Genomic DNA, 27,315 nt, shown 5'->3' with positions numbered 1-27,315 from the left:
CAAATAATGTAAGAAGAAAAGAATAATAGCAATAGACTTGTATACAAATATGAACAATTATGAATATTTAATTATATAAATCTCTGTGTGCAAGTGCATCAGTCAAAAATAAAATTGTGAATACATTTGACTGAGCCATCTGGGTGTATTCATGTTCCAATCAATATCAGACATGCCAAATCATTTTATCAATCTGTTCATTTAAATCTACCCCAATGAATTATTGCGAATTTGTTTACATCTTTGGTCCCACAATCCCTACTGGCCTGATGTTGAGCCACTGCCCCCTATTGGCCACTTTGTCGTCGTCCTCACTTAATACATATTTGTATTTTATGATTTCCTTGTCAAGAGCTGTTTGGGTCAACATATCCACAGCTGTTCTCTTTAGGCAAATACATTTACATATTTTCCTCCCACATTGGCATGATTCATCTCGGTGCCCCTTTCTGCTTAGAAAAAGCACGTCTTTGTTTTCATATGAACATCCAGCTTATTGCATGCACCTGTGTTCCCATTTTATTTTCAAAGGTATAATGTATCAATCCACCAGTGTTTTTGACAGAATCATCAAGCCATATTTATTAAGTCAAACAATATTCAAATAGTTTAACTTTAACTTTCAAAAAAAGGGTTGGTTTGAAAAATATGCAGCATATAATACCAAGAGGTTTTCAACTGCCAAAAAAGTAGCTGTGAATTCTCACAACTATCAACCTTAACTCTTTTCATGGTGATTAGTTTTACGTGAGGAGCACATCTTAGTGAGAAAAATATGTTGATCTTAATCTTCAGAAGCAAAACAAGTTGACATCCAATTCAATATTCAAAGGTTGTATTGTCACATGCACAGTACCTACAGTGTAGTTATGGCAAAAATAAAATCTTAAGTCCCAGGCTCCTACAACAATGCAACATAAATATATATAAAACAATAACAAATAGTGCAAGATGGGCCGAATACAAATGAAATTGTGCAAAACTTGGAAATCCCCCCAAAAAGATTTTACCCTCATACCTAGCCCTCATACTCCTTGGCTACCATCTTCACATTTCACTGGAATATAATATTGCTCACGAAGTTAACCATGTTTTTTTTCCTTCTGCAGATTTGAAGGAGATGTGTGAGCTGCTGGGGACCGAACAGACGGTGCTGGAGCGAGCGTTCAGCTACCGCACAGTGGAGGCTAAGCAGGAGAAAGTCTGCACCACACTGAACGTGGCGCAGGTCAGAGAAATAGTTACCAGTCTGCCTTGCACCAGTTATGCCAATGCGTATCTGCCCTACTTGTATTGACATAAACACACACTCACACACACACTTGCACACTCACAGGGCATGAAAAGATAAAGGGACATTTCTTCCCCCTGACCTGCTCCTCTGGCTGCCGACTCTCATCCATGTCAATGTAACAGGAAGACCTCTCCATTATAGATAAGCCTTATTCCTCCTGGAGATTAAAATGTAGGTCACATTTTAGAGGTTAGTGAGTTCACGCAGACTGTTTTTTAATAAGAAGTGGATGGGTCCTGTGTGATATAAAGCAGAAGAGGAAAGGATTCAGAGAATTAACCTGACCTTGTTCCTGCTCAGGGATACATTTTATTTCCTTAATGTTTGACCTGTAGCAAAGTCAAGTATTAGCTGTTCAGATTCTTGAAATGTTGGGTTTTCAGAGATGTACTAAAGGGCAACACATCTTCAAAGACCAATTCAATAAATCTTAAGAAATATATTTGTATTTTTTCATTTATAATTTATTATATTTTATTCCATTTAGCCACCTTCTTCCATATCGCAACACTAGTTGTTCTGGTCTTCCATGTCCCCCATTTCTTATATTATAATCCTCCTTTTTTCGAATTTTCCTCATATTGTTAGTGTATTTAGGTTGACTTGTGAAGTACCCAGCATAAACATTTAGCCAGAAAGGTGCTAAAAAAAATAAAGTTGTAGTAATGAAAATGATTTCTTGTATTTTTACCAGTAATGTGTCTTTTTACAGGCCTACTATGCCAGAGACGCCCTTGCCAAAAATCTCTACAGTCGCCTGTTTAGCTGGCTAGTTACCAGGATCAACGAAAGCATTAAAGTAAGTAATGTCCAGAATATCTTTCCTTTTAATCCATCTCATTTTTTATCAATTCAGGCTGTTCACACTAATTTAAACTGGCAGCACCCTTTCATCGTGTGTGTCTAATATCAACAATATTGTCTCCCCGCAGGCAGCACCGAAATCCCGCCACAAGGTCATGGGTGTGCTCGACATCTATGGCTTTGAGATATTCGAGGTAAGATAAGAGGCCGATCAAACCCACTCTTTGTTCTGCTCTTAGCCACAAGGACGGGATCTGACCACCCAAACATTTTATCACATTTAAAAGGATTTAGCCCCAGGCTGTTTGGGTACCTGTTGGGAGCTTATCAACCAGAACTAAGGCTGATAAAAACACATTCACATCAGATTAGCTCAGCTTTATTTTGCTCCCAGGGGTGGTTTTTTCTTCTTTTCTTTTTTTTTCGTGGCATGATGATTCCAACACTTAAATCAGCATTACAGAGTAAGATAATGTTAAAATACTGATGAAAAGCACAATGCATTCAAATGTAACAGTGTCCAAGATGTCACTTAGGGTTAGGGTTGGGATAATAAGTGTGTGCATGCAAACACATGCCATATAGAGTTTGATACATTTCATAATACATGTATATTCATTAAATGTCCTTTCCCTGTTGCCTGATGCCCTCACTCCCCCTACCCTCCATATGTTCATGTCTATTTTTGTTTCATATCACTGCCTGTTCACCCCACTCACTCTCAAGTCCCTCCCTCTCCTCTCATTGTTGTTTTGTGTCTGGGTCACCAGGATGGAGTAAGTAGCACCTGCACCGGCCTGTTTGCTGTGCCAATGTGCATGCTGTGATCTAAACGAGTTAATTCAGCTCCTCATTGAAACGATGATTCGTTGGCCCCCCCCGTGTGCAGCGATAGCCACACGGCTGAAGCGATGCTAAAGAAGCCTTTGCATCGCTTGAATCATGACATAACACTCAGTTGCCAGTTCATTAGGTACGCCTAGCTAGTGCTAATGCAGTGTAGTACAGCGGCCCTGCAATAAACTCTACATTCATTACGTTTATAATGTAATGCTTTTAGAGGGATCCAAGTTGATGGAAATTGTAGAGGCTTTCGCTGGTAGACCTAATACTGTTTTAGAATGATTGAGTTATTGCTCGTCTCTTGTATTAAACTGCATTTATTTGAGCTAGGTGCACCTCATACACTGGCTACCCAACAATGTGTTTTGGTTATAAACATTAGTTGACCATTTTGGAACATGCGCTTATTTTCTTCTTTTGGAGAGTTATATAAGAAGATCGATACCACTCATGTGTTTGTGTGGTAAATATGAAGCTAAAGCTAGTTAGCCAAGCGTAAAGACTAGAAACTCTGGGAAATGGCTAACCTAGCTTCATCTGAAGCTAACACAAGTTGACTAAAGCTCCTGAAGCTCACTTAACTAGTTACAAAATGTCTTATTTCCTGGTTTGGAACATTAACTTTCCATGATGTTGCTGCACCCAGCCAAATAATGTTCTGCTAGGTTTCAGATTTAGATTTTCATACAGATTAAACCATTAAGAAATTAATAAGTGAACCAAAGAGGTGCTAGTCGCCAGTTTTGCAACCTTTTGACAGAGCTAGGCTTGCTATTTTTTCCTTGCGTCCAGTTTTTTACGTTAAGTAAAGATACACATTTTGAAACTGTAGCTTCATATGTTCTCTAGAGACATCTATAATGATCCGACTCTTGGAAACAAAGTGAATAAGTGTATTACGCAAGATGGGGAACTTTTCAGATACATATTAGACTGATGCTTTGTGATGTTGTTGTAGTCTTATGCTCATTTAACAAACTAACTATATTGAGAACAGTACAAGAATAAGCAAAAACGTGTAGTTAGGAACAGCTCTCCCTCTATGGTTGGCAAGCCACTGTATTTTTTCTCTTCTTGAAATGGTGTTGATTTAAAACTTTTGACGCAAGGACTTTCCCCTACCTTTGTGCAAGTGAATCAACACTCATAGCCCATTAACTTCAAACAAAGTTTTACGACGGTGGTTTGCTCAAACTGCCATGAAGTGCATGTAATAGAATAGCAGCTGAAATATTGTAGGGTTAAAGTTTGTCATATTTCAGTCCAGTGTCTGCTGCTTCCACTTGGGTACAGACATGCTATTGAGTGTGTGTGTGTGTGTGTGTGTGTGTGTGCGTGTGTGTCGTAGGGGTGAAGACCTTTAGGTTTCTCAGTAAAAGGAAATTAAGTTTTAACATTAATAACCAAAGTCCTGGAGGCTATGTGTTCCGTTTCCTGGCCACTGAGAAACCTTGCCGTGTCTTTCACTCTGAGCTCTTAGACTAAACATGCCGCTTTAACCACTGTTGTGTCCTTAGAAAATGAATGTTGACCTAACCTGGCCTACAATAGGGCCGACCGCCAATAAGCATGACTCACCTCCAAATGCTCATAATTGACAACGATGATAATTCTGTAACGCCGGGAGTTAAAACGGCCCGAGCCTTTTAAACTCTGTCAATGTTTAATAAAGTCAGTGACAATTTTAAGGAAGTTTTCTCGCAAAATGTTACTGGCATAAGTTGTTCATTGTCTAGATTGAATACATGTTTGTTCAGTGATGGTTGTCACAGTTAGAAGGTAGAATGCGTCTGCTAAAGGTTATAGTCTGTTCAAGACTTCCTGATTTCACATCTCAGAAAATATGTTCTTGGGATTGAAGGTCAGAGATTTAATTTATTTTAAAATGTATTTCTTAGCTTGATTTATCTTCAGACACTTTTGTGAGAACACTTCAGAATTGAGTTAGCAGGTTTTTGAAAAAGTTTCATTGACTGGTAGGATCATGGTGGATGTAGATATCATTATATTCCTGTTGCAGACTTATACTACAGTATCTGCAGCAAAATGAATAGAAAAATAAACTGATTATGGTTGATGAAGCATTTTCTTACCATAGTGAGAGTCTTATCAGAAACTCCCAAGAACAATGTTTAGAAATTAGTTCTTGAATTGAACAGAACTGGAACATGTCTGCTTTCCCCAATGCAGTTTAAGAAAAAAAGGCCATATCACAATATAGAATGAGATTGAGTTAACAAGCACCTTCTTAATTTCACATGTTACCAATGTCTGGAACTAATGGTGTTTTTCTCCGGTTGCTACTCCAACAGGAAAACAGCTTTGAACAGTTCATCATCAACTACTGTAACGAAAAGCTGCAGCAGATCTTCATCGAGTTGACCCTCCGCGAGGAGCAGGAGGAGTACGTCAGAGAGGTAAGTTACTATACTCACATTCACAAATATACAACACCCACATAATTAATGTACCATAGAAGGGTGCAATTCAATCACCAATTGGTTTGAGGACTACATTTTGGAAGGATGCCATCTTGTTTTTTTCGGAAATTAATTTAAGCTAAGTATGAATGAATGCTGAACAAGACATTTTCTGGGTCAAGCATATTGTTAAAATGTACTTTCTTGAACTGAAAACACACTGAGAGAGGGTTAAAGTTTCAAGGTGCAAAGAACGGCAAGACCAAAATTGGAAACAAGATGGTAGCAACCAGTCAAACACAAGGTAGCCTATCCTTAAAGCATAGCCTTCTTTATTGTTGTCATAATATAAGAAAGGAACATCATGCTATATTGAAGATCACTTGAAACTAGCCATTGAGTTTTTGGATTCATCAGGACAATGTTTACTGAATCAAGTGAGAAATAGGGTAATTTTCTCATAGACTTTTATACAATCTTATGTTTTGACTTATTTCTAGATTCGCCCCTGGCTGTATAATAAAGAGAATGCAGGTTAAGGGGTCTACTGCATTGACCTCACTTTTCAGACACAGAGGTTGACTCTTACTCCTGTATAGTCTGGTGGTGGACACTTGGATAAATTACCCATCAACCCCAGCTTTCAGCCCTGGGATCCCTCTCTCATCTGCAACTGTACATTTACATCCCTCAACATGTTAGCACTCCATTTGTCGGGTTGGCCGTTCATCATTGCATACCCCTGAAGCGTAATCGCAACATGGTCATGTCACTCATCTTTTAAACCTCTTGCCATAACCTGCATGCTTGCCCTCGAAACCTAACACATTTTCTACTCCATTTACGTCTTCCATCCCGTCCCTGTCGTGCATCACAGTCCGAGTTTATTCTCCCCCTCTGTGCAGTCCCGAGGACGGAAGTGATCCCTCACTCCGGCGAGAGTAAACACTACCCCGTTGTGGGCCTTTAAGCTCTGTTTGTTTTCAGTGCTCAGTGTATGTGAGTGCTGCAGTGGTGACCCCCACACCCCCATCCCCACTAACACCACCACCAACGATATTCCACTGCTGGCCATTATCCAGTACACTGCATGGGAAAATACCACAGCGCTCGAGAAAGGAGGGAGCACCGCCAATGAGGAATTTGCCCGTTAGTTTAAGCCACGCCTTCTTTGGGCGCTCTCCCTCTAAATAACTGTCACGTTGCTTACATGAACTGTTCCCAACCCATTAGCAGCTGTGAATGAGATGTCGGCAAAGTTGGGTTTTCAGGGTCCTTTTTTTTAAGAGGGTAAGATGGATAATGTTTCCCCTTTCCTTTCTAAAAAGGCTCTGTCCTTACTCAGATGATGGGAAAAGACAGAGTAGTAGAGAAAGCCCTTTGAATATACCATCAAGCAACAAGGACAAATGTGGCTATTAAGATCAATGTACCAACATTAAGACTGATTTAATCATTCCTTAAAAACTGCACTAAAGTTTATGATCAAAGGGATGTTTAAATAAGAAATAACTGTAACTTTAAGGAGGCCTCGCCAATTTAGTGTTTCCGAGACATATGTTCCCATAAGGCTCAAATTCCCCATGTTAATGGTAAGTGCCGGTGGTATAGACTGAGAACAACCTCAGTCTATATTATAGAGTCTATAACAATGTAAAACATAGGGGGTTTAAGGTTATAGTTAAAGACACATTAAATGTAATGCAATTATTTGTGGGTACTCATTTTTAGCATCTGCTTTTGCAAAAGGTTGAGTTTTAAAGAGGCCCTTTTTGGGTTTTTCCTTTCCAGTAGTGTGTTTATATTGTTTTTTTGTGCATGTAAATGCTCTGCTAAAATCTCAAGTTCACGCCATAGGGAGTTGCTTCTAGTACTGTCAGTTCTGTCTGATGAAACTCAACCATCAAACACTCAATTCTGAGTGTCTTACCGCTGTAGAAAAGACATCTTGTTTGCGCAAGACTGAAAGAAAGCCATTGTTCCTTTGACCTTAATTTCTTTTGTTACAGGGCATCGAGTGGACCAATATTGAATATTTCAACAACGCCATTATCTGCGACCTGATAGAGAATGTAAGTTCACCACAGGCACCCGTAGCACTTTTCAACTAGTCATCAAAGCACTGACTAAAGGCCAATAGCAACAAGGCAATAGCTCTGGGTATTAAACACTTCATTATTGGTCATTTATACCAACTTTAAACGTCCACCTACCTTTCAATCTACAGCACCAAAATGGCATCTTGGCCATGTTGGACGAGGAGTGCCTGAGGCCGGGGACGGTCACCGATGAGACCTTCCTGGACAAACTGAACACCATCTGCGCTGAACACCTGCACTTTGAGAGTCGCCTCAGCAAGAGTTCAAAGTTCCTCACTGACCACAGCCTGCCTCACAACTGCTTCCGCATCCAGCACTACGCCGGCAAGGTACCATACATCATTCTGTGTACTTGATGATAATAATGAAATTGAAGATGATTTTTGTTGGAGGCCATTTTTATTTTAAATGCCTTGATACAAAGTTCTGGGTCAGTATGCTTTACATACAACAAAATTGTTTGTTCACATTTAATTTAACATTTATATTTTATTGGAATGTTTAATCCTGAAATCTAAATATGTTCATGGCTGTTGGTTAAGTTTAACTCTGTTCGCATGTAGGGAATGAAAAACTGAAATAAATAAAAGACAATTTGTTCAGTTGTCTTCCTTCACTTATGTTCTTCCCTATTTGTATTAAGGTGCTTTACCGCGCCGAGGGCTTCGTAGACAAGAACAACGACCTGTTATACCGGGACCTGTCGCAGGCCATGTACAAGGCCAACCACAGCCTCATGAAACAGCTGTTCCCTGAGGGCAACCCCGCCAAAGTCAACCTGAAGAGACCGCCCACTGCTGGATTCCAGTTCAGACATTCAGTCGGGACGCTCATGAGGAACCTGCAGACCAAGAACCCTAACTACATCCGGTAAAATCCTGTTATTCATCTAGGGAAAATATCAGTTATTACTCAAAATCTAGCATTTAATTTAATTATCTAGTTCAGAAAATAGCTTTTTTAAATGAGAAATTCAGGAATACTTGCCAATAAACAACATCTCTCTCTGCCTCCCCAGGTGCATCAAGCCCAACGACAAGAAGGCCTCCCACATCTTCACCGACTCCCTGGTCTGCCACCAGGTGCGCTACCTGGGCCTGATGGAGAACGTGCGTGTGCGGAGAGCCGGCTACGCCTTCCGCCAGGCCTACGAGCCGTGCCTGGAGCGCTACAAAATGCTCTGCAAGCGGACCTGGCCCCATTGGAGAGGGCCTGCCAGGTAATGCTGCTGTTTATCCTGAAGCAGCGACTTAATTGCACGGTAGAGGCAGAGTAGAGGAAAAAAAGGGTCTTGTCACTGGATCGTTGCCAAAACAAATCCCTCCCAGGTTTTTGTGAGAAACTGCGAGTGCGAAAACTAACAACACTTATACTCCGGGTATCTTTAACTAAGGACTGAACCTCAGAGTACTCCCAGTGGAGACACTGTGCCCGGCACTAATAGGCTGCACTTCCAGTGGTCAGCTCCCAGGTGGGATTGTGGGGGGCTGTGTGAATGTGAAGCAGGTTATTTCTGGAGAAGGGCTCCTATAGCTTTCCGCACATTAATAAAGGTCAATTATAGGACATATTTAGCTCAACTTGAGAAAAGTTGACCCAACATATTGACATATTGACCTTTTTTCTTTTAGGATTCTGGATCAATTCACAACTTTTAAAAATTGATTTTCAATATTCTTTCGAAAAATAAGCTAGAGATCGCTGCTGATGGACAGTTATCCTTAACAACAAATAATATTAGTGTAAAGCTTGTTTGAAATTACAAATACCAATTTAATATTATTTGGTATAATGTATTTAACCATAACGGCCAGCATCTTAGATTTTTCGTTTAACTTGAACTTGTTACTTGAAGTCACTTAGGATTTAAGCATACTACCATTTAGTAAAACATTTAATATTTGTTTCAAGTTGCCGTTGTGTCCAGTTTGCCTTTGGGTGTTTTATATTATTGCAATCAGTTTATATCACTTTTCAAATGTAAAAAAAATCCAAATATTACACACACTTCTCTTTAAAGGTGGGGTATGTAATTTATTTCGGAAACACTTTTTGTTATATTCCATGGAATGCTCTTAACATCCCGATAGCAATGAATATATTAAATGCTCTGACAATAACTACATTAAAAAAATGTCATCTGTGGAAGCCGTGGTACTGTAAAAAGCACGACCAATCATTTTAGCCGGCCCGGCTAAAGTAACTGGATGGCCTACCTGCCTGTCAGCCTTCCATCTGTGCACAAACTTATCTCGTGCCCTCATTGGTCATGTGCGCGTTCGTGTGTGTTGGAGGAGGGGCTCTGTAAGGAAGTGGCAGATTTGTTCCGGCTGCGTATTTTCAAATTCTAGCGCACTCGAGCTGGTTTCTCCAAAATTACCTACCCCACCTTTAAGACATAATTTGCGCACAAGACTGGAGAAGATCCCGAAATCAGCACTTCCATACACTAAATCAAAAATGTATTTTAAATAGGGAATTGTTTTTGAATTAAATATTATTTTTGTATCAAATCCCAACCCCGGTAATCGTAATCGAATCGTTAGTTATCAAAAGATTTACAACCTTGTAGTTTACATAGTACTTTTATGGAAATGCTCTTTTCTTATCTTCCATGATATAAAATATTTTCCTTTCTTGTGATGGTTATCTAACTTTAATATTACTTTCAGTACACATGTAGACAGTTTCAGGTATTTGCCTAGTCCCTCTCTGAGCCACAACATGTTGAGACGTTTCATCTTATCTGTCTCCCCTGTTCCATATCAGCCAGACGTGCGTGTCTCGTCCCTCTGTGCTGCTAAATGCACTGATTCCTATCTGCTGCACCACACATCGGCCTCTTGTTGTTCAGACATCCCTCTGTGCTTTGTGTGGTTTCCTTATTTCCTCCCTACACATGTTCCTCTGGATTTCCTTCTCCCCTTAATCATTCTTTGTTTCTCAAAACCCCTACAACCCCAAAGCTGTCCTCCCTCACACCCTGAATCTTCTCACTACTCCTATAAATGTTGTTTATGGCCACTTTAAATGTCAAGTTTGAATGACCCGTCTGACCCCTATGGTTCTCCACAGGGAAGGAGTGGAGGTACTGATGGCTGACCTCACGGTCCCAGCTGAGGAGTTCTCCTTCGGTCGCTCCAAGGTCTTCATCAGGAACCCAAGAACGGTAAAAAAACAAATAAATATATTATTTTCTCGCCAGTTTTGACATCTGCTGTGTATTCCTGTAGATCAAACTGTGTTTAAAATAAATTGCATCCAGTGTGCGCTGATTTTCTCACAGTAAGATGTTTGCAAAGCATGGTGGGCTGTACCCAGAGCCCCTCATCTCAGCAATTAGCATGCAACCCCCAGGAAACAAAAAACACATGGTTTTACTTATCCATCCCATCGAAAACATGGGAAATTAGCGTCTTTACTCGTAGGGTACTGCTCGAGCCTGCAGCATCTTAGTGGACGTTCTCCCCACCCTGTGAAAAGACCAACAAAGCTTACAATAACATGATCTCATTGTGGGGGAATTTTATTTTTTCTTCCATAATTGCCTTTTCTATCTGATCTGCCTTATATATCTGCAGCTGCAAAACGTAGCGTCTACATTAGTGGATAGTAATCCTTGTTCCCAGACAATATTTACTTTGGCTGTTTATCTAATATAGCCACTTTTTAATTCTCATAAAGGTTAGGGGGAATTCCCTTCATTAAACATGGAACACGATTTTGCATCTGCTTAATTTGAAAAATACTTGGTTTTATAGGGCTAATCATGAAGCCCTTGGGGTGTATTATTTATTCTATATGTACACAGTATGTGCTATAAATAAGTGACCGTATCTAACCTAAGCTTACATTACCACAACAGGTGGTTATTGAGGAATTCTGTTTCTATAGTATGTGTATGCAAAGATATATTAACAAGAGGACAAATTACATTGGATAACAGCATGAATGATGATGAAGAAAACTTGATTTACACGGGTCATCGCTGTGAGACAGGCAGGAAAGGGTTAACTTTTAGATTGGACTTCGTATTAGATAAATCAGTATATGATCAGATCCAAAAAATAATATATCTCATAGTTGGACGTTTCATTTATAAACTTGTTCCCTTTTTACAACTTCCCTGTAACCTTGTTGCAGAGATTAAAAAGACACCATACTCTGATGAAATTGATTTTGAAACCTTCCAAACTTTAACAGCAGTCATCACACAGGTGTTTTCTCATCCAATACATCCCCTATTTTTCCCCACAGCTCTTCTTCCTGGAGGAGAGGAGGAGGCAATGCCTACAGGACCTGGCCACGCTCATTCAGAAGATCTACCGCGGCTGGAAGTGTCGCAGCCACTTCCTGCTGCTGAAGAAGAGTCAGATCGTGGTGGCGGCATGGTACCGCCGATACGCGGTGAGGCTCAGAATCACACACACAAAGCTAAACAAACAGATTGACAGATGGAATGGAAGGATGCTCGGAGTGTTCATAATTCCTATGTTTTACCTTTTCTCTTCTCACAGCAACAAAATAAATACAAACGGATCAAGAGCGCCACCACTGTGGTGCAGTCCTACACTCGGGGATGGCAGGTGAGCAACTTCCTCTGAATTTAGAAGATACATACACATACTGTAACATTAATTTGCTTTGGTATATAATGTTGGATAGATAACCATAGTAAGAAGAATTAAGTTGTAAAAAAGGAACATATATCAAACAAACAATTCAAAACAAAATTATAAAATAAAATAAAATCTTTACAAGAAATATAAATATGCAAAACACTGCAATCCAGCATTTGTAGCTTTTTTAATACACCACTGTTTTAATTGTTATCTACCCATTTTATAGTTATATAATGTACAATGTGCTCATTTTAACTTTCACTTCTTGTGTTTATATAAATATAAATATACATTTTATTTATTTTTTCATCACACATTTTTACTATCATTTACCGGCATGTTTATTTAAATATCTTTATTTTTTTTCAATTGTATTTATTTGTTTTTGCACATTTTAACATTAAATTATGTTTTCATACATTTTAGCAAATGTTTACTTCACCCTTTTATGTTTATATACATATATTCTATTACATTTATTTTAGATTTGATTTGATCCTAAATTGGAGCAGTTGTCACAATTGAATTCCCCCTGTAAAAAAGAAAGCATTCTGATTATAAAAATGGAAAAACAATAAAAAATATATCTCTTTAAAAAAATAAAGATATGCAGTATATCAGAATTTTAAAAAATGAAGAGCTGTGTAGTTTAAAAATAATTAGCATTGTGCAGAAATGTGCAAAATATATATGTGCAGAGAAATGGTGGTGCAAGGTTTACCGTGCACCACATAAGGTGAATAAAAACAAAATAATAATAATAATACATTTAGACACACGTGTAGCCATGCCAAAATCCTTACAGGACATTCAAATGTTTGCATGTCATATTTCCACCAGGCACGCAAACTCCTGAGAGAGCTGAAATATCAGAAGAGATGTGAGGAGGCGGTGACCACCATCTCTGCCTACTGGCACGGCACACAGGTACTGAGTCATCACAGAGCAAGGTTTTGACCTGTTTCAATCATGTTGGAGAAAAAAAAAAAAATCTGCTCTTGTAGTCTTTACAGTATAGCCTTAAACATTTGATTTTTCATCTCATGCAGTGTTCCAGCCCGATTACCCGACAGTATTACAAACAATCTTTAACACCCTTGATGTAAATGCTGCTGTCTCCTTTTGATTCTGCTTCTTTTTGCTGATCACACAACCGCCACCTCTCTTTTTTTCTCACCCCCCCACTCCTCTATCACTTTTTCTTTTTTTTCTTGGTCCTTTTTCCTTTTACCAAACGCCCACCACGTCCCACCAGGCTCGGATGGAGCTGAGGCGTCTAAAACAGGAAGCGCGGAATATACACGCTGTGACAGTAATATGGGCATACTGGCAGGGAACCAAGGTATTTCCACCCAGCCGCAGTGTGTCTCACTCTGTCCCAGATGTCCTGTCATCCGTGTTCCCCATGTCCGCGTTACCATCCCATCCCCACTTTGAAATAGCCTAATAGAGTGGTGCAGTGAAGACATATTCGTAGCCCAACTCAGAAGTTGGCATCGCAAGGGCTCCCTCAACAAAAAGCAATGACATTTTCCCATTGGATTTTGGATTGTTACAGAATAAATCCCTCTGTCAAACCCACATTTAAGATGCCTAGACATGTTTATAAGCAGAATATTATCCACATATTGACACTACTTTTAAGATTAAGACTTAAAATCGTAAATCGCCAGAAGGCTAAAGCTAGGCTATAAACGAACCACATAACTTGACATGACTTCACATCAACACTGCTAAGCTAAATGTGACGTGATGTTGTTTAGTAGTCTCCTTTTGCAACTTGTTAGCACCCGCCTCTTTTATGACATGCTTCAGACATTCACCAGTGGGTAATTACTGACATTTTTGATGTAGTAGAACAAAGCGTGAATATCTCGTAAGCTTGCGTTTACCATAGATCTTATTTTGGGAAGCTAACCAAAAACTCAAAGACTAGCCGAAATGCTAAATAATTTCCGTGTTTAGGACTCATTCTGCACCACTCTATGGAGTAGCAGCCCCTCTGTTTGAACATGGATCCCGGCCATTCCGTCACCTAATGGCCGGATCGTTGTTCATCCTTGTTTCTGTTTTGTAGCTTCTAACACGTATATTGTCTTCATGTTTCTCGTTGTTGCTAATAATGCTAAAAATTGATTTCTACAAACATTAAACCCAACAGATCTTTTGACACTCGGAGACCAACATTAAGACCTTTAGTTTTTGCATACTTGGGTGATTTATCATTTGTTTTAAATATATTTCTTTGCAATCATTTAGGGAGAGAGTATCTAAATCTTGGCTCACATGGACAGAAAGGGGCTTGTTTTCTAACATTGTTTCTCTAGTTTAAAAAGGAAAAGACAAGTCTCTAGCTCAAACCATTGCATAAGTTATAGCAGTTTAAAAAGACATTGTGTTTTTTTTAATCGTAAACGACCCAATCGGAGGGTTAACACGCCTCGCATGTTTTCCATTTGTGTCTTTTTGATTTGGTTTCTAACCAATGTGGTGTTTTAAATGTGTCTTCTCTAATCTAATTAGTTTAACCGCACTGTGCCCACCACACAGATGACTTCCAATGCTGAGGCGCCTCTTTTTATGTACTGCTGACAGCAAAATAAATAAGGGTGGAAATATGTCAATACGATTGCACAAGTGTTGCTATAAAACCCCAGTGGCTGCTTATAATCAAAGCCACTGTGCAGACTTTGTTGTCGGCATGTTTAACATCTTATCAGCGTTCACTTATCATTTGACACATCCTTTGTTGTAAATAATCAATATTTCATGTCAAGGTCTCACCGCCTGCTGATGATTATCAGTTCTGACTCATAACCGATGCTGTTAAAGATTATTCTGTGTTGAATTTTAACGTTGTGTTTAGCATTTAAAAAGATAACTAAGTGGCAACTTTTTTATGGCGCTCTAGAAAAATGAAATCACAATCCAGACTGCCAACCAACAATTATTTTCATTGATTCATCTGGATATTGTTTTCTTGATTAATCTTTGGTCTTTAACATGTCCAAAAAAAGTACAAAATATGTCAACACCGGTATCTTAAAATCCAAGGTGATGTCATAGCTTATTTTCTCAAAGCAAAACCCAAATATATTTGCTTTATTATGATATAAAACGAGGAGAAGCAATATTCTTTTACTTTTTATTCTGTGACTCATTTTGTCATGTACCTTGTTCAACACATTTTTTTTTGCATATAAACAAAACAAAATAAACGGGCCGTAGCATTTTTTTTTGCCTCAGAAAGTAAAAAAAAAAAAAAAGATTATTATTATTAACTAATTCATTGAATTCATTTTGTATTTGATATGAATAATAATCATATTAAGGGAAGATGAATACCATAGTAATAGAAAACAAATACAGATTTAGAGTCATATTGAAAACTCATCGCAAGACAATTATATAAATGGGACTGGAATATTTCCTCATATATTCATATTACCCACCCTTGCTCCAGATCATAGTAAAACATAAGCCAAATAACAGAGATCAAATAAATACAACTAATAAATAAAAACAACAAAATACAACCAATATAAAGCCAATAAATGAAAATATGATCATAACATTGGCCATACTTGAGAAAGCACAGTAAAATAAACTATTTTTGACACGTGCAGTGTCCTTCTAAACCATTACATTTACTGAGTCACAAATTGTTAGCTGCGCATAAAGTTGCTCTCATGTCAATGTGACTCACCCCGTGTTCCCATCTCTCGACATCCTTTGTTGTCTCTCGTCTTCGTAACACTTTGTCACACCTACTCAACACATCAATATTTTAAATTGTCACTGAAATTAACATCCCCCCTCCCGCAACTGCCACCGCTTCCCATCAGGCCCGGAGAGAGCTGCGTCAGCTGAAGGAGGAGGCGAGGAATAAACACGCCGTGTCGGTCATTTGGGCCGGCTGGCAAGGCACCAAGGTATTTGGGAAGCCTGTCGACCGTGACTTGCCGTGACTTGCCGTGACTTGCCGCCTCCATCGAAACACCCCTACCATCCCATCCCCAACAAAAACAAACCCCAACATACCCATCATTCTGCACAAACAATTCTACCATACACCCTCTCACACACACTTTGGATGCAGAAGTGGAAGGAAGAGTCTTTTAGTCCTCTTGAGGCTCATTTTCACAGCTCAGTATGACAGGGTATTGTAATTATTCTCATGTAAGTAATAGTTAGCGACCCAAGGTTACAGGTGCCCCCATTCCATGGAAGATAACACTCACACAACACACAAGGAATGATAGTCAAGTTTGAAGTGTTTTCAGCTTCTTCTTCCTCCAAGGTCCACGCCTCACCAGTGCATGCTGCCTGCCTCTTGCATGACCTTCTCCTGTAGTTAATGCATGTTTTCTCTTTGCATTGCAGTACTTTTTGACAATTTTCTTTTTTCAGGTGGACCCTTTTAGGTAATCACTGATGCCTGTTACTTTTGCTCTTTTTCTGAACCTCTCAAAGTTCCACTAAAAGTCTGTTTCCGTTCCAGAAGTCCCCCCCCTGATAAATGTGTGCAATATTGTGTTACTGGAGCAGTACTATTGTGACACAGGGCTGGTGTGCAACTGTGTGTGTTTGATGTTTGCCCACCTCAGGCAAAAGCAAACTGTCCCTTTTTTCTTCCTCATCTTTTCTCTTGCTTCATTTTGTTCCCACTCTCCGTCTCTTTTTCCCGCCCACCCTACCAAACAGGCTCGCAGGGAGCTGAGAAGACTGAAGGAGGAGGCCAGGCGTAAGCACGCTGTCGCTGTCATTTGGGCCTACTGGAAGGGACTCAAGGTACCTACCAGCCCCCCAGTGCAGCCCATCCCCATATCTGACACCTACCCATCACCCCTGACACTCTTTATCCTCCTCAACAATCTGCTTAATACATGCTTCTACAGGAAGCCAGTCTCTGCCTGGTGCTGTGGTGACACTTTATCAATAAAGGAAATTGCTGTCTCAGTAGGCTACAGATACTTCCTTTAGTACCCCGCCATGTCATACACTGTGAAAACATATGAAGTGTCTGAATCTAGACAGGGTAGTGTTGTCCCAAAATGGCTAACTGCTGCTGTGCCTTCACCAGAAGTGACAATCCAGCTAGCTTGCTAGTAAGCTAGCTATCTACCTAGCTTGCAATGTTAACGTTTGTGATGGCAAATCATTACAGACTGCTCAATTAACCCAATCAAATTATGTCTGGCTTTTGTTTAAAACACATATAGTGGTGCTTATATTAAATTCAGGAAAAACCTACACGTATAACTTTTATTTGCATAGTGCTCCCTGCAGCAATGGTAACAAAGATGGCTGCCGTTGTGTGTGAGAAGTGTCCAGTGGTCATCACTCATCCGTGTGACCGCAATGAGATCATCATCTGGGTTCCTCTGTCCTACTTTGCATTGGGGCATACTTATGCACTCTAAATAGCCCATCTAACTACAGAAGTAAGCAAATTGATGCTGAAAATTGAAACCAACAGAGCTTGGCACACATGGCAGAGTCTGTCCTTCTGTTTCCCTTTCATATCTGTTCTTATCTAAACCCCTCCCTCTGTGTTATCTTCTGAAACTGTGCAACTAACCTCAAATAAAGTGGCACCGCTCTGTGTACCCGTCAGTATTACCTTCCTTTGTTACATCTTTGTCTTTAGGTGTGTTAAATGTGTGCGTGTCCCAGTTTGAGGCGCTAATCCGTTACGTCTCCCCCATGTTTTACCAAATAACTGTCGTAACACTGGTCATCTGTTGCAGTGTTAATCTTTCCATTGTGGTAATTGCCCACCATGCACCTGTTCACAACTCAATTTGTACGATTAAGGTCGTTTGTCATAACCATCATCGACTTTTCTGTAATTAATCTAGTAATTGTCATTTAAAATAATTCCACCAGCTTTGGAGTTGTCTGTTCCTGCCTGGTCTTCATTGTTTGTGACTAACCAAATGTCTGTTGTTCTAGTGTGCTGACTGTGTTTAGTGTCATCCCCCTGTCAGTCTATTCCCTCTATTTCCTGCTTCAAATCAACTAATGGCTATCATAAGGGGATTGACAGTTTTTTGTAATCCTTCTCTGCTGTAAAAGGTTCGCAGAGAGTACAGAAAATTCTTCAGGGCAAACGCAGGCAAGAAGATCTATAACTTCACCATCCAGAGGATTGTAAGTGGAACAAAATCAAAATGTCCTTTTTTGTTGCTTTTTACCAACGATTTTTGCTAGAACATCGTTCACCTGCTTTTTTGTCCATTTATTCAGATGCAGAAATATTTCCTGGGCCTGAAGAGCACCATGCCCTCCATGTCCCCCATAGACAAGAGCTGGCCTGTTAAGCCTTACCTCTTCCTGGATGGAGTTCACTCAGAGCTGCGGAGAATCTTCCATCTCTGGAGGGTTGGTCACAAATAACCAGCTATAACCCCTCTCCTCTGTCTGTGCCCTTCACCCATATTTATGCATGTGGTTTATACTGTCAGAGTGAATATTGTGTTATACACTCCTGGAGGGCAAGCACAAAGTGAGCATTATGGTTTAGTCGAGCATTAAACTTGCAGTATAACAACAACCAATCTAAGCCACAGACTGTAACCAATCACAAACGATCCAATCAGTGAGGAGACAACAAGTTCCATAGAACACACTAAATCCTGATTTCTTAATTTGAAAGAAGATACAAAATCAGTGGTTCTATGTAATTTTTACTACTCTTTTACTTACTTTACCTCTATGTTACATGTTTTAAGGTTAATATTTAACTTTTTGCCAAACTTCATTTATATAATACCTTTAATTATTATGAATATTTGTTTTACTTAAGAAAAAGATAAAATACTTCTTCCACCACCTACTGTACAAAATATGTCCTGCTTAATACAACAACTCTTATTTGAACTGCTTTTGTTATGTGTGTATTCAGTGCAAGAAATACAGGAGCGAGTTCACAGAGGAGAAGAAGGCGGTGTTCGAGGAGAAGCTGGAGGCCAGTGAGATCTTCAAAGATAAAAAGGCTCTCTACGCCAGCAGGTACATTACTAACAAGGACACTGCTCTTTATTTCATAGGTACAAATAAGATCTCTTCATTTCACAAAAACTTCACACTTCTCACGTTGCTCCAATGTATTTTATCTCAGTGTGAGCCAGCCCTTCATGGGAGACTACCTGGAGATCAGCAAGAACCCCAAATATCAGAAACTGAACAGCGCCATGGACGAGAAGGTCCTGCTGGCTGACGTGGTCAACAAGATCAACAGGGCCAACGGCAAGGTAACAGAGATCACTCAATATCTTTAGCTTCTACACAAGCCAAATGGATCCAAAATTTGAGCTGTGGGTACGTCGTCACCCTGCTGTTTAGAATTCAGCTCCACTTTCCCCACAGGCCTGGTAAAGCACAACCCTATTAAGTTGTTTCGATGGGTATTTCACCCCAGCTGTGAGGCAATCTGATGTTTTCTGACACCTTAACAGCTGGCATTAGTTTCTGTTCTGCAGATAGGAGACATGTGGGGATTTATGTTTCACTCTAAAGTCCTGTCCCAGGTTCAAGATGAGATAAAACGATGCTGCTAAAAGAAGTTGTAAAATAATTTAATTCAAAATACTACTTTTGTTTTTTGAAAGCCCATTATGAACCATCCATGTAGGGCAAGGCCCCTGACAAAAGGCCTACAGTCTGTTGTTTTTTTATGCTCCATTTATCTGGAGCAAACTACCAGAAAACTGCAGTTCCGTTGCAACTCTTATTATTTTTAAATCGAAGCTGAATAATTTTTCTTTTGCCACTGCATTTTATTAAATGAAATAACAATATATATGAGACACAGCACAGTGATTTGATTTAAATTGTATAACTTCTTTCATTTATATTATCTTGGCTTTTAATGACCGTTTTTAAATGTATAAAAATGTAATCGTATAATGTTTTTTTTTTTTAAACAACATGGTATAGTATATTGTATTATAGTATAAAATATCAGGAAAACTAAAGTAGTATAGTTTGACATAAATATTACTAATAAATACATAGTATAGGGTTGAAAAACGACAAAGTAAACTGTGGAAAATATTTAAAAAATAACAGTATACTATAGTATATCCAAAATACCTGATAAAACGACATAGATAAATCCTATGTTTTGTAAAGAGGTTTGAATTACCATGTTATTCAAATCTGCTATTTAAATGATCTTGCCTTGCCTTGTCATGCCTAAAAAGACATGTTTAGTCGTTGAATATTGGTTTATATGATTGATTTGAAATAATATTTCGGACTTTATTTGCTCCGGTTGCAGGGCACGGCTCGGATCTTCCTGCTGACTAAGAACAGCGTGGTGCTGGCCGACCAGAAGACGGGTCAGGTGAAGGCCAGTGTCCCTCTGCCGGACCTCACCAGCGTGTCGGTCAGCACGCAGAGCGACGGCTTCTTCGCTCTCAAACTCAAAGAGGTAAGGGGCAGGTACGATGTGAAGTGGGATTTTAGTGCAGGTATGATACAGTACCGATCATCATCTAACTCAGCAGGAGAAGAAGTGTGAGGATTTTCTCAAAAAGTTGTCTGTTGTGACTCTAAAGAGAAGTGTTAAACAGCATTTGTGTTGTCTGGTATATCGAAATATCTTGAACGACACTGAAAACAAGGTTGCACAATACAGCATTTTCTGCACACAGTGTAAGTGTGTCTAATATCCAATACTATGTATTCTGATCCTGCTAGAATCACTTCATTGGAAAATAAAGTATGATCCGATACAATCTATTAGCTTTTAGCTGTTTAGTTGAACAACTGACATTGAGGTATAGGCTACATTGGGTGTGGATTTATGTCCAGTATTTTGCACTGGAATTATACAATAATCACTCAGATTAAAACCTTTGCACAAAGTTGTTCTTTACATTTAGTTTTGACATTTTGAATGGTGCTAAAAAATGTAAATGGCTGCTTTAAGTTGTGTGTGTGGGAAAGTTTTGGCAGTATTGCATTACTAAGTCATGTTGTGGGTTATGTATTTCTGCCTTTGGGGAAGTAGACTTCTTGTTTCCTAGTCTCAGCATGATGTTTTTTTGGATTTGTAGCTTAAGCAGAGTGCATCCATACAAAGTTATATTGACATCTTATTTTTTGGTGGAAAACAAGATGGTATCATATCTTTATTTAACAACAGAGGGCTGTGCTTGAGGTTTTAAAGAATATTTTATTGGCCAGTTTAGCGTTTTTTAGAGGGATCGATTTGAAAGGGGGAGATGGATAGGAAGACATGGGTAAAGGGACCTAAGGCTGGATTCAAACCTGCATCTGTACCAACTGAGCTACGGTATGCGGTGGCCTTGAATTTCAGTGTTTTTTATTCAAATGCCATTGTGTTATTTGTCTCCAGGGATCAGCCTCAGCCATCAAAGGAGACTTCCTACTCAGCAGCGAACATCTGATCGAAATCATCACCAAACTTCACCGCACCGGGGCCACGGCTGCAGACAGCGAGCAGCTCAACATCGACATCTCAGACGAGTAAGAGAGCCAAGTCAAAATCCAGTAATTCTCCTCAAATGATCCAAGTTTGAATATGTTTAATGACGTGGCTAAATGTTTCTGTTTGGCAGGTTTCTGGTGCAGTTCAAACACGACAAAGTCTGCGTGAAATTCATCCAGGGAGCTCCCAAGAACGGCAACAGCGTGTCCTGCAAGCGCAAGAACAACCGCCTGCTGGAGGTGTCGGTGCCTTCAACGGTATAGTGCAGCTTCTCTTCGCCAGATTTGTTTAGGGGGATGATTCAAAACCACCGCCTACTCCTGAACTCAAGAACCATCACCCCCAGTGCCCACCCTAAGGACTGACAGTGCAGTTATTCGCCTTTTGTTGTGTTGTTGTTTTTTCCCTTCACTCTCTTTCTTATCAGATTTACTATGGCACCACTATAGCTGCCGCCACTTTTGGCAAAGAAATCCCTTATCTGGGTTGCATGCCACAAGAGTTTGGTCAAATGTTCACTGGTGTTTTGTAAAACTGGGTTAAAGAGTTGAAAAATGGATGAAACAAAGAGAAAAATCTTGGTGGAGCACGAGAGGAATGTGTCCACCAGCAGCGATGTTGATTGTTCTGCCTGTATGTTGATTTAGTCTTCAGAGAAAATGTCATTATAAGAACTTTGTGACACTTTTCAAGCCTCAACTGGCCTTGACTCATCCATTTTTTTAAGAGCTTCTGGCTTTAAGCAGACAGCTTTTTTTAGAATTTGAGATGAACTGGGAACTTTTGGGGCTCCCTGAAGAACTTGAAATACTGCACTTGTTTTCACCTCGGTGTAACCAAAAGCGGATGAGCTGAAACTGATATTTGATTGTATGTTGTTTTATTTTCTATATATATTTTTTTTCTCTGAAACAAAGAAGAGTGGGCAGTTGATAAGTCAAATGTAATTTGCTACGTAATTGTCGAACCACTTTTTGTATCCTCCTTTATGTGCCATTGAACAGGTCACATGACTTGTCACCTGTCGGTGTACAGATATAAAACTTAGATAAAACTGTTCCCTGTTTACGGAAGAGAAGTAGGTCGTTTTTTTTGTTTGTTCTGAGATTATAGAATTCTTTATAGAAATTCTGACTTTATCTCAGAACTCTAAAGAAAATGTCACTTCTGGTCAGATCTAAAAAAAAAAAGAAGAAGAAAGAAATCACATGTGGCCCTAATCCTCTTCTGTAACTGTTCTTGACATCATTGCCAAAAATGTTTGAGATGGGGAATCTTTTAAACCTGCGGAGGGCAATTTAATGTACGTTTTTGAACATTTTTACAGCACTACAAGTGATCAACTTCCATTTATCTAATTTTTGGATGATTACCCAGCTTTATTTCAGCTATGAAGACTCATTGTAAACTGAATTGATATCCTTAACTCATATGATGTCATTTGGAAGACCCTCTGGCTATGAGGGACACGATTTAAGACCGAATAAAGTACATACACTTTCTGTAATATCAAGGCCAGATTCAAAGCCAAACCCCCGATATCAATCTTTTTTTGTGTGCAATAAATAAAATGCATTGTCTCGATTTAATCTCTTTCCAACAAAATAGTAGTGAGCCTCCATACTGCTCATTGTACCGTTAGCTGTACATATGCTCCGTGTGCTGTGGCCCTGGCATGGACGAGGGGTTTCTTTAGTCATTTTAAATTGCCGTGTTTGTAAAGAAAATAGCTGTTCTTGCCACTGCCGCATGAGTCGCTGTAGTGCTTGACCCACTCTGACCAAATGTGTATTTTTTCAAGGTGGAAAACCAAATTTAAGGCGCACACGATCATAATCAATCTGAAATAGTCGACCAGTTCTGCTACAACTTTGGTATATATTTACATGCAAGCCAAATGTGTCAAATAAGTGATATATTTTCAGGTATATAATCTTTATTTGTACTCTGGTGTCTGTGAGGGAATAACGCAGCCAAACTTGGTTTTGTTTTGTAATCCGGTTAACCTGGGTTTGTACGTTTTTGTATTTTTTTAATGTCACACACGACACAGGGACTCGAGAAATCCGTTGTGGATGTCCCACGCGCGGCGGGAACGATGGAGCTGAAATGCCAGTGTTGATGCTTTCTCTTCCTCGGCACAGTTTGAATGCAGTTCTGCTTTGGTGACCCCCCCCCCCCCCCCCCCCCCCCCCCCCCTTTCCCATCCCTTTCCCTTTCCCTTTCCCTTTTCTCTGTTTTGTATTTGAACAATGGCTTTAGCTGCAAAATGATGTCTGCATTCTTGTGTGCCTAAATGTAAACCTGTGCTGAGAGACACGACATGGACATGTTTCAATAGAACTCAGTGTTGCATTTGCAAGTAATCTTTTTCTTTTTTAAATTAAAATAAAAATCTGTATTAAATAAATGTTATTCTGGGATTCTGTCACATTTTTTATTTTCATCATCCACACCCATGCATGCGATGAGCAATACAGAATGTCGGGAAAAAAAGAAAGACATTTTATATATATATATATAACACAAATGTTTATAATCCATACACCTGGCTTCTATCACACAATTGTATACATGCTACACTATTTTTTTTTTTTTAAATACTGGACTGGATGTTTATTTTGTAAATTGTAATTTGGGTCATTTCTATTTTTATCTTTAATATTTTTGCATGCTTCCTTATTAATATTGACTCTTTACTTTTGCTGTAACAATGTTAATTTCCCCTTTTGTGGGACGAATAAAGGGATTCTGATTATATATAAAAATAAAAAAAGTTAATAGCGATATTTATGTGAAATAATGATAAATAAATAAATAGTTAAAATGTAAAATAAGGATAGGAAATAAAACCAATAAAATTAACATTTATATAAACATAAGAAATTAAATCAAATGTAAAATAACATAATGTAATACACATATTTATATAAACAAGAAGTTCAAGTAAGAATGTGCAACTAACAGCTCAAATAAAATACAAATATTTAAATTAATAAGAAATAAGTAAAATCTTTAGAATAAGCAATAAAAACTATAAAATAAAATCAAGATATTTTATAAATACAAGAAATGAAAGTAAAATAAAAGATAAAACAAATGATATAAACACTGTGTGATGGCAACAGGCAGAATAAAGTATGCATGATGTTGTAGACACTTTTTTCAAAATAAAATGACTGAATATTACCATCTTTCGAGGGCCTTGGTTGCCTTTTATCAGCAGTATCGCCACGGGGTTGGCCGGGCTGGCCCCAACTAAAAAAGGGGTGGGGGTTATAGCATAGAAGCTGGACGACCAGGCCTTGTAGTCAAGCAGCTGGCCAGATGTTTTCCATCACATCTGCGGAGAGCTGTCCTGGGGTTACATTCTGCGGCTTGGGGAGAGCTGCCGGCAACAGGTCTCCAGGGAGCAGCCCTCAGATTGACTGGTAAAAATAGCATACCATTTTGGGCTGCCCGGTACCCGGTTCCCACCACTCTGCAGGCTGGGAAAGGAGGGAGGAGCCCCGACCTCCCAGTGGATACCCAGCCCCTCGCTGGGAGCTGGAATTGTACAAAACACAATCCCATATCCTGTAAAAACCAGTTGTACTCGAACAGCATTAAAACAGCATTAAAGCACGGCAAGAGTTGTTACAGGTGAAAATCCTGCATGCAAAAACTAACCTAACTATAAGTAGGGCCTACAAAGGAATTGGCGCTAAAATATGCTTAAAGTAGGCTACCATAAGTAGGCGTATGTATCTCTTTATCCAATTTCAGAATATCATATTTACATTACTTGATTGTGATGCATTAGTGTGTTATTATATGTCAATGATTATCAAAAAATGTATTTATATTTTGTACTAACTAGTAATCAGAATCTATAAAGTATATCAAGCTCTTAGAGGAATGTAATGGAGTGAAAACTAAAATACTGGCATTTAAAATGTAGTGGAGTAGTAATATAAAGTAGAATACAATTTAAATACTCAGGTAAAGTAGGCTACATGAATATACAGTTTGAAACTTTTCAGCACTGGTAATTTACAAACTATTTTGAATATCTTGCACCAATATTTATCAAATATGCTTTATTCATCGGATACCATTGAAACTGTGACAGCCAATTGAGTTTCTTTGGAGTATGAACATGCAGTCCTTTCTCACAGAGTGGAGACACATGGGAGGTAGTACCATGCGGTTTTGAGATTGGGTAGTCTTTAGTGACATCCCGTGGATTTTAGATGACATAACAATAAAATACAAAAGGCACAAGAGGGCGCTAGAGGAGTATCATCAATCGAGAAGGTGTCCTTGGTGATGGCCTTTATGATACATAAAACAGCCATCAAGCTTAAGGGAAATATAAACTGCATTATATAACCCTTTTAAAAAGTACGTCTTTTTAAATGGCACTTTAGAATAATAAATGTTCCTTCTTTATAAACTGGATGTGATTCAAGTTTTCTTATTAGAATTCTCTGAGTTTTGATCAACTTTGGTACTGTACTTAAAACAGATAAAGTAATTATCGTAGGTGACTTTAATATTCATGTTGACGACGATAAAAATAGCCTTACTGTTGCATTTAACTCTGTATTAGATTCTATTGGTTTCCGTCAGAGTGTAAATAAACCAACCCACTGTTATAATCACACTCGACCTTGTTCTGACTTATGGTATTGAAATTGAGCAACTATTAGTCGAACCGCATAATCCTGCTTTATCCAACCATTTCTTGGTAACTTTAGTACTGTTACTAGACTACAAACCATTAGTCAAAAGCTCCTGCAGCAGAAACCTATCTGTTAGTGCTATAGCCACATTTAGGGAAGAGATTCCATCAATACTTAACTCGATAGCATGTCTGCATGTAAGGGAGGAAACTTATACAAAATGTACACCACCCCAAAATGATCATGTTGTTAATAAAATTAGACTCTGTTGCTCCTTTGAAAAAGAAGAAAATAAAACAACATAGATTAGCTCCATGGCATAATGCCGAAACCCGCAAAATAAAGCAAAAGTCGAGACAACTTGAAAGGATATGGCGTTCTACTAAACTTGAAGAATCTCGTTTAATTTTACTTTTGTGGAATCAGCTTCCAGTTTGTGTTCGGGCGGCAGACACCACAACCTATCCGTTTTTAAGAGTGTGCGACCTTCCTTTTTGATAAAGCTTATAGTTAGGGCTGATTAGATTCAGCCCCTAGTTTTGCTGCTATAGGCTTAGACTGTCGGGGGACACCTTACTTCTTCCTTCTCTCTGTCTGTACCTGTGTACTCTCATGTTCCAAATAACCCAGCTTCCCCCAAATTTCTTTTTGGTGTCTATCTATGCCGGGATCCTGAGTCGTGGCTGATCCTGTTGCTGTGGTCCTGAGTCCTGGATCGCAAGCCCTGGATCCTGAGTCGTGGCTGTGCCTGTTGCTCTGGTCCTGAGTCCTGGATCCTGAGTCCTGGATCCTGAGTCCTGCATCCTGAATCCTGGAGCCTGGATACTGAGTCCTGGATTTCGAGTCGTGGCTGAACCTATCTCTGCGGTCCTGCCTGACTCTCATCATACTACTTCCCTGATGGCTCCCACAGGATTGTTGATATCCTCGTGGATTCATCTTCTTATAGACACATGCATTTCCAAACATTTGGACTACTGTCGTTTTGTCATACTGATATTCTGTACAAACTGTGAAGTCCACTGAGACAAATGTAACATTTGTGATATTGGGCTATATAAATAAACATTGACTGATTGATTTTCCTGTCTGTATTTCCTTTGTAGCAA

General features: G+C 39.2%; 1 protein-coding gene across 3 annotated transcripts in view; it reads left to right on the top strand.

The window, feature by feature from the left end:
- The window catches only part of myo1b (myosin IB), a 70,379-nt gene extending 46,414 nt beyond the window's left edge, over positions 1-23,965 (top strand). The window contains exons 11-32 of one of the 3 annotated variants that reach the window (XM_034134207.1): positions 1,110-1,228; positions 2,007-2,093; positions 2,227-2,292; positions 5,254-5,358; positions 7,371-7,433; positions 7,589-7,789; positions 8,104-8,330; positions 8,479-8,679; positions 10,536-10,629; positions 11,718-11,867; positions 11,978-12,046; positions 12,923-13,009; positions 13,338-13,424; positions 15,928-16,014; positions 16,787-16,873; positions 18,161-18,235; positions 18,332-18,466; positions 18,990-19,096; positions 19,206-19,338; positions 20,367-20,519; positions 21,450-21,580; positions 21,673-23,965. In XM_034134207.1, the coding sequence (XP_033990098.1) occupies positions 1,110-1,228; positions 2,007-2,093; positions 2,227-2,292; positions 5,254-5,358; positions 7,371-7,433; positions 7,589-7,789; positions 8,104-8,330; positions 8,479-8,679; positions 10,536-10,629; positions 11,718-11,867; positions 11,978-12,046; positions 12,923-13,009; positions 13,338-13,424; positions 15,928-16,014; positions 16,787-16,873; positions 18,161-18,235; positions 18,332-18,466; positions 18,990-19,096; positions 19,206-19,338; positions 20,367-20,519; positions 21,450-21,580; positions 21,673-21,805 (2,597 nt within the window). In that variant the 3' untranslated portion in view covers positions 21,806-23,965. The remainder of the gene's footprint in view (positions 1-1,109; positions 1,229-2,006; positions 2,094-2,226; positions 2,293-5,253; positions 5,359-7,370; positions 7,434-7,588; positions 7,790-8,103; positions 8,331-8,478; positions 8,680-10,535; positions 10,630-11,717; positions 11,868-11,977; positions 12,047-12,922; positions 13,010-13,337; positions 13,425-15,927; positions 16,015-16,786; positions 16,874-18,160; positions 18,236-18,331; positions 18,467-18,989; positions 19,097-19,205; positions 19,339-20,366; positions 20,520-21,449; positions 21,581-21,672) is intronic. The other 2 variants (XM_034134208.1, XM_034134209.1) reach the window with 2 other exon arrangements.
- Positions 23,966-27,315: the final 3,350 nt, after the last annotated feature.

This window comes from Trematomus bernacchii, unplaced genomic scaffold, assembly GCF_902827165.1.
Source record: "Trematomus bernacchii unplaced genomic scaffold, fTreBer1.1, whole genome shotgun sequence".
NCBI classification, from domain to species: Eukaryota; Metazoa; Chordata; class Actinopteri; order Perciformes; family Nototheniidae; genus Trematomus; species Trematomus bernacchii.
The sequence above is the reverse complement of the archived record's forward strand: the minus strand, read 5'-3'. Positions and strand labels throughout refer to the sequence as shown.